The 12,770-nt window shown below is 42.5% G+C and overlaps 1 protein-coding gene across 1 annotated transcript in view; it reads left to right on the top strand.

Moving 5' to 3' along the window:
* The window catches only part of T265_12762 (hypothetical protein), a gene marked incomplete at both ends in the record, with an annotated part of 31,233 nt that extends 19,643 nt beyond the window's left edge, over window positions 1-11,590 (top strand). Inside the window, 7 exons of the mRNA XM_009165285.1 lie at window positions 1,334-1,527; window positions 3,287-3,433; window positions 3,622-3,637; window positions 3,950-4,165; window positions 6,587-6,680; window positions 7,212-7,311; window positions 11,548-11,590. Coding sequence (XP_009163549.1) covers window positions 1,334-1,527; window positions 3,287-3,433; window positions 3,622-3,637; window positions 3,950-4,165; window positions 6,587-6,680; window positions 7,212-7,311; window positions 11,548-11,590 — 810 coding nt within the window. The remainder of the gene's footprint in view (window positions 1-1,333; window positions 1,528-3,286; window positions 3,434-3,621; window positions 3,638-3,949; window positions 4,166-6,586; window positions 6,681-7,211; window positions 7,312-11,547) is intronic.
* Between the last annotated feature and the right edge of the window lie 1,180 nt (window positions 11,591-12,770).

The following is a 12,770-nucleotide window of genomic DNA, read 5'->3' as shown; positions in this document are numbered from 1 at the left end:
CTTGCTTTCCGCATCCATTCGCCGCACCGCATTCGGGAGAGATCACTTCTGTCAATTTCCTCCGACGGAGAAACCGCATCTTGAAATTCGACGATGTCAGCTTCTCCACTCAGCCGACCGACTCTGAACGCGCACATTCGAAAAGCAGCGGACTGGCGAGTTTGAATAGCTAATATGTGAAAGTCCATTGCATCGATTCGGTGAGCTCATTATCTACCTTTTGACTGCTAGTAAGGTGAACGATGACTGCTGTAAAGTCAACAGTATTGTGTATGGCGCCGAGCAGGTTCATCCAAAAACTGAGGCAACTCGTCTCGGCCTTGCCTATATCAATCCCCGAATGACGAGGCCACTGAATTTGTCAGAGTGAATGGCTGAAATCGTTGAGTGCAGTGAGATTTTTCACTGCATTTTCTGTTGACAGGCTTATGGGGGAATCAGTTTATCCATATCATTTAGCCAGTTGTGTACTCAGATTAACTTCTTTTGGACAATCGTACAAACCCACTTGTTTTAGATTCGAACAGAAACTTCTGTAAGAAATCTTATATAGAGTAACCTTTATGTTAACCGAATAACTCGCTTCCGACTAGGATTTCATGGTGCAAAACCAAGTACTTGTTGCCCAAAATCTTTCTGCAAACTGGGTTAGAGATACGGATAATGGCCGACTAGCATTTTCCTTACATTCCGTCTGTACCCAATGGTTTTCAACTTTGGTGCGAAAATCTCCGGCTAGGCTCGTGGGATATGATTTCAAAGGAGGATTTTCCCATTTCCCATATCCCAGGATTTTTCAGCAACGAATATACAAGGACGATTCCATCAAGACTTAGATGCCTTAAATGCGGAGTGATTATATTCGATTTATTGCTATTTTAAACTTGGTTGAATGGCCGGTTGGAGGTAGTAGCTTCGCTTTCACTAGCCCCACTGGTAAATTCTGACTTGGCTTTAATTGCTAGTGTAGCAGTGCACTTTGCCGTTGATTATCCCCTATGGACGATTTCTATTATCATATATTCCTAAGGAAAACCTAACTTTGATGTTCTGGTTTATTTAGGCTTGGAAGAGCTTGTTCTGTAGCCCTTCCTAACTTTTGGATGGGATGAAACACTAGTAATTATATCAGTACCATTGTTATTAATATTAGTTATTATGCCCCATTGTCATTCCATTCCTAATTCCCATTGCGATGCATGTACCGAAGGCTGTCTGCTTCGTGTCTGCCTGTGCCTTTCATTACCCTTTACCTTGTGTAGGGTATCTAGAATTGGTTTGTCTTTTGTGACCTACGCGTTTATATGTTGTTTGTCTTTCGGATAATCACCAGGGCTTGGGAGAGTATGTGAATTTGCGCACCGGAATGCCGTGCCACTTGCATCCCACCAGTGCCCTGTATGGAATGGGTTACACTCCGGACTATGTGATTTACCATGAACTGGTCATGACCACAAAGGAGTACATGCAATGTGTCACTTCTGTGGATGGCACCTGGCTCGCCAAAATGGGTCCGATGTTTTACAGGTAAGTTGGTTGTACCGACCAGAGAATATGTTTTCGATTATGGGTATCTTTTTACCCGACTACCGGATTATTTAGCCTCAGTACAATCAGCTGGCATTACGCACCCTAGTAAATGGGCCAGAGTGTTGGAGCAAACTACCGACGTTTCGATCTAACCTTATTAATTGAGATGTTCCCAGGGTTTTATCACTAATCTTGCAAGGATTAACAGACAACAAAACCCTGCATCAGTGATGGCACACTGGTTAGTATTGGATTGACGGTGGAATGTTGTAAGATGTGGTCAAGAGAAAGAAAATGGGATGAAAATATCTGTACTATAATGACGTCGATGAGAAGCGATGGTTTTTCAATTGTCCCTATCTTGTTCGACTAGTTGTCTGAACAGCTAGCCATCGTGTGATACGTTGATTGGCGTTTGTTGTTTAGATACGGTTACACGGTTTAAATGGAGGAATCGCTCGTGAAGTCCTTTATCAATAAAGCTATGCCCCACAAGGTAGGGAGGCAGAATATAGGGGGCGTTATGCACTGGTGATGCGCTCTTCATCAGCAACTAGCCGTGGAAAACGTCCTGTGTACTGATCTTCTTCATCTGAATGAGCTCTGAGCAGCCTTATATAACACTGAGGGGTCGATTTTGAATCGCCTCCGGTGTCACCTCACCCGTACATTGTGCTTGGGTTTAGGATTTTAATAATCTCCGTTGGTTTGTCATTATTGAAATAATGGCAGCTCGCGAAATGCTAATACTCCCTCGAATGGAGGCGAAGCGTTGGCAAGCCAATCACCAACCTCGCCGAACAGATTAAGAGTCACCTGATCAACTGCCAACCATTAGTATATATTGTTCTCGTTCGGTACAACACATGACCAAGAGTAACCTTTTGTTATGATGGATAGAAAAAGTTCTATCAAAGGAGTGTTTATGTTTTTTTTCAGACTGGCAAATCAATATCAAACTAATGTGATGCTTGAGATCCACCAATGACTTATCAATTCGATTTAAGCTCTGGACATTCACTTTAACCCTTCAATTCCATAAGAACATCTGCTCCAAGTGGCAGCAGGATCAGGTTTGTTGTAGTACAGAATCTCAAGTTTTTTTCATGCTATCTCGAATGGAATTAAAATGTTTCATGCCGGGCCAAACAGAAACGCATCACGGGCAATACTGCGGCATTTTGGGGCACAGGTTTCTAGCACACTAATCAGGCTGTGCAGAGTTCATAAGTGGAACCCGGTCTTGACCTCACTCAGTAGTTTGGGCCATGAAACAGACGTTATCCGGGACTTATGGCTTAGAACTTTGATACACTCGACGATGCGCTGTTTCTCTCCTATATGTGGTGAGGACAACACCCCAGATAACCCAGTCCCATGGTGTTTGCATGGAAATCTTGGTCGAAAGACTGTATTAATCCTGTTGCTCGACTTCCTCCGTGCTTCCGGTTACATTCCTAACTCACATGTTTCCGCGCTTTTCATTGTCGCGACGTAAGATGACCAAGATTAAGTGCGAATTCGCTTTTGTCGAGTAAGGCAGGTGTTTCTGCGACAAGATCACAACATTTGATTGAGAAACCCACGTGGTCAGATTTTCTACATGCAACCATGGTGCATGGTTTTTCAAATTTCCATATTAAGTTAGTGACTGTTTGATCCTCAAGCTAGTTGCATCATTGGATACGTCTGTCTGTCGTATCTACAGACTACTAACTAACTGCAATCTCACATCCTCGTCTTCTGTTTTGTAAAGTGTCAAAGATCCCAATCTCACTCGCTTGGAACGCAAGAGGCAAGCCGAAGAACAACTGGCTGAAATGGAACGCGAAATGCGATTGGCCGAAGAACAAATATCTCGTCGACGAGAGGAGCTTACTGCTTCGATTAGCTCCAGTCGATTGTGAGTTTGGCTGCATTCTCTGCGGTCGGTGTACATATTCCTTAATATGAAGTCACTTTCTACTTGATCGACATCGGTAGACCACTCTGTGCTGGGCTTTTAAGCCGGCGTCATCTAAATGATCGATTGTTTATGAATTAACTATCCTGTGAGCAATAAAAGCAAAATATCTTTCGTCATTATTATAGTTTATCGATACTACCAGTCAGTTATGGTTCTTTCGATTTACTATTCTCATAGAAGGGATTTTTCATCAAGTACATTTTATTTGTCCTCTTAATGTGCATCTGCAGTTACGTTAGTGCCTACAAATATCTAAATTCGGTGAAATTCTGGAATGGATTCCGAACCGCCTGAAACGCAAAAACTTCTTCGTGTTTAAAACCTCATCGTTATCATAGTGCCTCCTTCAAAAATGAATTCGTATTAACCATACGATGTACTCAGTCTTAACTCCTTTTCGCTTGCATATATTGCTGTCATCAACTAGAATCGTACTTTGTACTCACATTTCAGGCGCCCAATCGCTACCCCGGGCATGCGGACTCCAGGGACCCCAGTTGTTTCAAAACGTCCGGCAGGACGAATGGGCCTGTGACAACGCCAGATATCACTGACCTGTACTCAGTCCTTTGTACAAAAATGTATATGCCTTATCTCAATATATTTCCATTCTTATGGTTTCGCTTGTTTCCCGTCCAACTCGTTGGTTCGCAACCATATCAGCTCCAGGTTCGTTTTGTCTATGGGTTGGTGAAGCATTACTATGTTCCATCTCAATTGATCCATTTGCTTTCTCTCTAACTTCGGTTCATTTCTAGATCTCAGTCCCTGATGTTGCAGTCTAAGCCTTCGATGTAGAGGTTTTCACACAACTTGGTGATTTATGGTCTCCATTGCCCGGTATGCAGTGTCGATTAAACATAATAGTTGTTTTTGCACATAAAAGACAGCTGACTGATTTCACCTCACTTTCTACCACCCTCCAACTTATATTGCTTGTTGACAACAGGGAAGAAAAGAGGCGATCTCCTGAATGGTGCCCGCCATTTCTTTGTCATCCTGTCAGGCTTAGGCATCTTGGGTCTACCTTGACCCCCTGTGCTTCTCGCTGGCTATCCCGTTCACTGGAAAGACTAAACACCTAAACGAATTGATTTAGGTCTTCAGAAAAGGAGATTTTGGCGTACGTTCATATCACAACCGCGCCCACCACCGATTGTGCTAATCAGCACCATGAGATGAGTTGTTTGTTCCGATTTGCCCTTATTATTACAAGACACTGTAACGATTGAGGCTTATTTCTGGATTGATCGTCTGATCATTCCACGCAGTTTATATGAAAACTGGAAGGGGTTGCAATACAGGATTTACAAGGTCTTGAATAAGGTGCAGAAGTCATCTTGTCGGAAAGCCGGAATAATTCTAAAAGTCCATGGGATAAGACACTGATTATGTGCCACCACCGGTTCGAATTTCGGACCATACTGCGTTCCTAGTACATGCTCTCCATCAAAGCATTTGTCTGTCCATGTATAACGGGATACGGTTCTGATTGAAAATAGCACACTTATTTTCACGGTGTATTATACAATTGACAGAACTCCTGACAAGGCTCCGAATCATACGCGTTTTTCTTTCATGTGAATTAACACCGCGCACGTGGTTTCAATGCCTCATGATTCATTGAGTTCAGGAAACATTTTAAGAAATGCCTAATTCTTCGTTAGTACTCGACGTTTCCATTTTCATTCTTCTCCCAAAATCCAGTACACATCCACTCTCTCCAAACTCCTAGACAGTCTGCCCGTGCTGAAATGGTTACTTAATGCATGTGTACGTCTTTGATGCGCCACTGCATAGGGCTACTAAATATATTGATGCACGTAAAAAAGCCAGGCCAAATAGGTCAGGTGAGAAAGTGAAAAGCAAGACTTCCTGTGTTTTTTCATTGTTGAAATGGATCGTGTTGACATATTTCCATCCATTGTCCACTGCATGCTGTATATAAGCTCGAAATCTGCATTGAAGCAGCTTCTGACCTAGAGTTAGAGACCATCCTTAGCCAGATGAACAAGGCTGCACACGGTTTTGAAGCCATTGGCCCGTTGGTTTGTGCCCCACAATCTGCTCTTCCGGAATCCCAGTGTATCCTGTCTTAAGAAAAGGTGCGTTGAAATCACACCCCGGGGAAAGAACGACGTCATGGACTCTGTGGGCGGGTCGGTTATGGTTTCTGTTGAAATCCCAAAAATCTAGTAGTAGTTGTGGACCCACCTGGGGACTCTCTAAAGGGACCTAACTCAATTTAGCTGATAAATTGACTAACTGCTTAAAGGGACCGCCCTTTGGGCATTACTGTATGTAGCTGAATGCTTACGCCTTCGTAGCTGTACACAGTGGCCACCGAAACTCTAGTAAACCCGAAGTTGTGGGTTTTGGAAAAAGTAAAATCTATCGCCATCGTTGTAGGGAACATTTCGCTCATGGTGTACAAGTTAGGGTGCATCCATATTCTGACACCCCTAGATTTACAACTTGACCCCTGGGAATAACTGACCTAAGGGGTATTTGCTGTTACATTCGGTTTCTGAAACTGCTTATCGTTAATTACACATACGCATTAGAGATTTTACTGAGGACTTAATAGAGGGATGAGCAAAGCTCTATAACAATTTAGCGGAGACCTTTGTGCACTCGTTTTTTGGTTCATTGAGATTGAAAATACATTTTAAAGCTCTTCAACCCCACTCGCACATTGAATAACAGCTCATTGTTCCCATCTCCTATGTTCAAACCAAGGAAAAAGCCCATACTAGGATCCGGTCATTAGGCACCGCCTTTCAAATGATTAGGACTAGTTGATCTATCATGTTTTACGGTTTGTACATTGAAATATTTTTTTCTGGTGTTTCTCTATAACGACTAGTCTGGGTTCAACATTGACTTGGAAACTAAGCTTTTTTCTACGAAGATCCTATATTATATCCCGTAAAAGTGCCTTTCTGATTGAATTCCATCCACGTTTGAACCCCTGGTTCTGCTACTTAAAACTCCCCTTGAAACATTGTTTGCATGCTTTCGACCGGTTTTCTGCGTATACCGTCTGCACCATGCCGGTCTTCTTAAGACTAGAGCGTTAATTCTTTTTAGGATCCTGAACCAAATGAACAAGATACAAAACAAGTGGAGGAAGCGCTTGGCATATTGAAAGATGATAAAGAATTCGAGGAGTTCGAGAAAGAAGGTTAGTCGTTATTAGTGTGTGTAGGCATTGACCTTGTGCAATTGTTTTTCTCTTGTCTTCAGGTTTTCCATCCCCTAGAAAATTCTTGAATATACGATTCCTTGTTCGTGTGGCCTGAAGAAGGATAATGGATGAATTGAACATTTGTATTTGTATCCTCGAAATTGTTCGAAAGGTTTCAAGCATCAATGGCACTGCCCTATTGAGAAACAATGTCAGTTGTTCGCCCAGCCGGGTTAGCTACCGTTTCTTCGATTGATCCTTCAGTTGAACCAGCCTCATCATTTAGGTGTAAACATGTTCATCCCTTCATTTTGCGTGCCAGGCTTCTGGTGTTCATACTTTGGTGCGGCAAATGTTGGGCACAGTGATAATCTCAGCAAAAAGGGAACTCGAGTTCAGTACTACCCCACTGTGGTATAGACGCAACGAAATCGTTGGATATCGTAACCATCACAGTGTTGCCTTGATTGCTGTTTTTACTCACGTTTTCTGAATGCCACCTCATATCTTCTACTCTGCCGCCGACAGACTGGACCAATGAGGAGGAAGATACTTCTGATTTGAAGGTTTGGGATTACAAATGGGACACAGACGGAGACACGAACGATCAGTTCACGGAATTTTTGCGGTAAGAATTTGCTACTCAGTGGTTTCATTCCCAACCGATCCAAGTGACGTACGTTCGGTCCAAAATATATTTTACGGTACTGCATGGCTGCTGGCTAAAGACACTACCCATACTTCATGCATATATCTTGCCAATGCATATGTTGGTTCCGCAAAGAGTACGCCTTACTAACGGAATTATTTGGACAGTGACAATTTTTTTGTCCCGAATGGAAAAAGTTATGCAGTAAACATGTTGAATTAATCTCGTTTGCTCGTTTGTTACACACGTACACATCTACATGGAACTATCTTGTGATGCTGCCGTCAGGGTGCGGCTGTTACTCGTGTGCATCTTTTATGCAACCAATCGATAAACGAATAGACAATGAATCAGCTGATATTACTCCGTTCTCACCTCAGCGACTTGTCAAGTCTGTGGATAGACCGTGAATAGGTTTAGTTAGTTTACTAGTTTCTTAGGCAGTTATGGTTCATATAACTACAGTTGAAAGGCGATTCAGATATGGGTGCCTAAACAGCTATTACAGTCAAGTTCATGGTAATCCTCAGACCTTGGACATACCGGATCAGGGACATTGAGTGTATTGTCAGCGCACCTACTTATAGCAATCACGACACCCTGGGTATATGAATTTTCCGCTGGTCTTTTGTGATAGAGCCAGCAAGAAGCGTTTGACCCTAGGACTTGGACACACTGTATACCAGAGTTAGGTAGCGAGGTATTCAAAAGACACCTAATAGGTAACCGTGAAGACTGTGTAAATGGATTCCTTGACTGGGAACGTCACATGCAATGTAGGGATTCTTTTTTAGAGAGTTTCTTTCATACATTCAGAACCCCCGGCTTAGATTCTCGTCACCGAAGTCGCTAGACTAACAAAGATTGCGTCGTTTTTCGGAAATTCTGTGGCATGTTACACACATCAGTGTAACACGGAGTGTAATATCTCCATAGTCACGTCAGCACTCTTTCTCTTCCAGGTGAGATTGTTTAAGTACCTACTCAGGTTGGAAAAGTCCTTAGAAATAAGCACTTTTGGGTTATGTACTATTTGAAGGAATACATCTCGTCATCCAACGCTTCGGCCACACTACCTTGGCTTACTTTGGTAGAAACATTGGAACCAGTTTCCATTCGTAACTGCGCCAAAATGCCACTGGAATTGGAAATAAATCTCTTATTCGATTACCGTATTACTCTAATAATATGTCCACTCGTCTTTACTTGTTCAACCTACTTAGGCCATCTTCAATTGCTGTGGCATTTGTAACCCATTTTGTTGCCTTCTCATCTGGCTGCAGTATTAAGGTTGTCCCACTGCTACTTCTCGATGTTACTAACGCTTTTCTCAGGCAATGCCGTTGCAGCTGCTTGCAGTAAAGTCTGCCCAGCTAGTCCAAAACTACTTCCAAACCGCATGCAATCTTCAACCGTAAGCGGCTCTGTCATTATGCAAACTTCATGTTCCGGCATAGTATAGGCTCTGTTGTGTTTACATACGAGTACAGCTTGCCACAGAAAAAGCCTAAGTTCGGAACATCATCAGTTAGTATGAACTAGTAGTGGATACTGGCTCCGTAAATCTTTTACCCTGTACCAAGTTGTGCAACTGTTTATAGACTATCACCTTAGCAACCTTACAACTTCAATAGCTGACGAATGTGTCAACGAATCTTTTCATCTAATATGGTCGAAAATGCCACAGTGTCTGGAATTCACTCCCCAGTCTATTCAAATATGACTAGCGTTTGGCTTGTCCGGCAAATAAGGTTTGTTTTCACTCAATGGACACTTATTCTCAGGGGTATCTTCTTCAGAGGTATCTTCAGTAGGTAGGTATCTTTTTATGATCATGGATGATTACTCATAAACTGAGCGAATCCACACTACCATGGATGTCTTAAGAACTTTGAAACTTCGTATATACTACATTCTGTAATTTTTGATGTGATGTGCAAATCTGTGCGGTTATTCAATTCTTATGGTATAAACTTCTCTTTTAGGACGGAACTGATGAAGCTGGATTTTGAAGTCCCACAAAACTAACCTTGCCAGGGTTGATTTACATTTGGGAATACGATATAAATATGTGTATTTTTATGTCTTGTTTTATGAGCCACAAGTTTTCCGGAACACTAGGCGTTGTACATGTTTTCAGGTTGCTTTTATTGTTCTGGTCTGCTATTTATGAAAGTGAATTGTGCCGACTATTCATTACAGTGCAAACGGGCCCAGTACTAGGAACCCCAGGCTTTGAAACAGTTGTGAACAGTACAAGGCACCGAAATATCCATTAGATTTTGAGAGAAAAAGGACTGGACTCGAGGCAAAAACATAATAAAGGACAGTATTCAAAAATTGTTGAATACTCTACGACGGCCTAGGATTGGTTTCGTCCTTCTGGAGGTGAATTTCGCACAATTTGGTTTCAAGCAAAATGTGTGATTGATGGAAACTCGGGGATCGTGTCTACCTAGTGCTCTGCAAAAATGGGGAACCGGTTTGCGGAGTGTTGAAGAGGTTTCAACAGCCTTTTGAGTAGTGTTTGTTCAAAAATACGCAGTGCATTATCTTGAATATCGTACAACTGAGATATGAGATGGCGTTTGTTTAGCTCATATATTTGGAGAATATCCAGCGTTCCAGCATTCAGCCGTAGCACCCTTCCGGTGCCTAGCTGCCATGCCACCCGAAGGTAGCACGAGGTCTGGGATACTGCCAGGTTGCCCAAGCCTAGACAGGGGAAGTCGAGTGGCGGAGGTCGGATTCGAACCACGGACCTTCCGGTCAGTAAATTCGCGCTCTAACCACTTGGATCAGCGCACCTACTTATAGCAATCACGACACCCTGGGTATATGAATTTTCCGCTGGTCTTTTGTGATAGAGCCAGCAAGAAGCGTTTGACCCTAGGACTTGGACACACTGTATACCAGAGTTAGGTAGCGAGGTATTCAAAAGACACCTAATAGGTAACCGTGAAGACTGTGTAAATGGATTCCTTGACTGGGAACGTCACATGCAATGTAGGGATTCTTTTTTAGAGAGTTTCTTTCATACATTCAGAACCCCCGGCTTAGATTCTCGTCACCGAAGTCGCTAGACTAACAAAGATTGCGTCGTTTTTCGGAAATTCTGTGGCATGTTACACACATCAGTGTAACACGGAGTGTAATATCTCCATAGTCACGTCAGCACTCTTTCTCTTCCAGGTGAGATTGTTTAAGTACCTACTCAGGTTGGAAAAGTCCTTAGAAATAAGCACTTTTGGGTTATGTACTATTTGAAGGAATACATCTCGTCATCCAACGCTTCGGCCACACTACCTTGGCTTACTTTGGTAGAAACATTGGAACCAGTTTCCATTCGTAACTGCGCCAAAATGCCACTGGAATTGGAAATAAATCTCTTATTCGATTACCGTATTACTCTAATAATATGTCCACTCGTCTTTACTTGTTCAACCTACTTAGGCCATCTTCAATTGCTGTGGCATTTGTAACCCATTTTGTTGCCTTCTCATCTGGCTGCAGTATTAAGGTTGTCCCACTGCTACTTCTCGATGTTACTAACGCTTTTCTCAGGCAATGCCGTTGCAGCTGCTTGCAGTAAAGTCTGCCCAGCTAGTCCAAAACTACTTCCAAACCGCATGCAATCTTCAACCGTAAGCGGCTCTGTCATTATGCAAACTTCATGTTCCGGCATAGTATAGGCTCTGTTGTGTTTACATACGAGTACAGCTTGCCACAGAAAAAGCCTAAGTTCGGAACATCATCAGTTAGTATGAACTAGTAGTGGATACTGGCTCCGTAAATCTTTTACCCTGTACCAAGTTGTGCAACTGTTTATAGACTATCACCTTAGCAACCTTACAACTTCAATAGCTGACGAATGTGTCAACGAATCTTTTCATCTAATATGGTCGAAAATGCCACAGTGTCTGGAATTCACTCCCCAGTCTATTCAAATATGACTAGCGTTTGGCTTGTCCGGCAAATAAGGTTTGTTTTCACTCAATGGACACTTATTCTCAGGGGTATCTTCTTCAGAGGTATCTTCAGTAGGTAGGTATCTTTTTATGATCATGGATGATTACTCATAAACTGAGCGAATCCACACTACCATGGATGTCTTAAGAACTTTGAAACTTCGTATATACTACATTCTGTAATTTTTGATGTGATGTGCAAATCTGTGCGGTTATTCAATTCTTATGGTATAAACTTCTCTTTTAGGACGGAACTGATGAAGCTGGATTTTGAAGTCCCACAAAACTAACCTTGCCAGGGTTGATTTACATTTGGGAATACGATATAAATATGTGTATTTTTATGTCTTGTTTTATGAGCCACAAGTTTTCCGGAACACTAGGCGTTGTACATGTTTTCAGGTTGCTTTTATTGTTCTGGTCTGCTATTTATGAAAGTGAATTGTGCCGACTATTCATTACAGTGCAAACGGGCCCAGTACTAGGAACCCCAGGCTTTGAAACAGTTGTGAACAGTACAAGGCACCGAAATATCCATTAGATTTTGAGAGAAAAAGGACTGGACTCGAGGCAAAAACATAATAAAGGACAGTATTCAAAAATTGTTGAATACTCTACGACGGCCTAGGATTGGTTTCGTCCTTCTGGAGGTGAATTTCGCACAATTTGGTTTCAAGCAAAATGTGTGATTGATGGAAACTCGGGGATCGTGTCTACCTAGTGCTCTGCAAAAATGGGGAACCGGTTTGCGGAGTGTTGAAGAGGTTTCAACAGCCTTTTGAGTAGTGTTTGTTCAAAAATACGCAGTGCATTATCTTGAATATCGTACAACTGAGATATGAGATGGCGTTTGTTTAGCTCATATATTTGGAGAATATCCAGCGTTCCAGCATTCAGCCGTAGCACCCTTCCGGTGCCTAGCTGCCATGCCACCCGAAGGTAGCACGAGGTCTGGGATACTGCCAGGTTGCCCAAGCCTAGACAGGGGAAGTCGAGTGGCGGAGGTCGGATTCGAACCACGGACCTTCCGGTCAGTAAATTCGCGCTCTAACCACTTGGAGAATATCATGCACGAGATGCTCAGTTGGGATTCTGTTGGATCTAGTATTAAAAGTAGCTTGGTACGCAAATGAGTGTATTTCGCAAATAAGTTGATACACTTACCACCCAAGAATTTCCGGCGAAAAGAAAAGCTTTGATCGAACGCTGGATTTCTTCTTTACTTTCACTTTGGCGATGGGCCATACTGAACTCGTTAGTTTCTCAACAATCAATCGCCTTTTGATAAGGAGCCGTCGAATTTCCAATGAAAATTGCTCAACCTACAGGTTACCTTGTTTCATATTCTGTTTTCCGACAGAAAGTAATTGACTCGAGGCACAAATCGAAATCAGCCCTGGAAGAGATGCTTTGTGTTGAAACTAATTTACTAAGATTACTCGTCAGGAACGTCCATCGGGTTGCTGTCAA

Source organism: Opisthorchis viverrini (genome assembly GCF_000715545.1).
Source record: "Opisthorchis viverrini unplaced genomic scaffold opera_v5_13, whole genome shotgun sequence".
Lineage (NCBI taxonomy): Eukaryota > Metazoa > Platyhelminthes > Trematoda > Opisthorchiida > Opisthorchiidae > Opisthorchis > Opisthorchis viverrini.
This window is presented reverse-complemented; position numbering and strand designations above follow the sequence as displayed.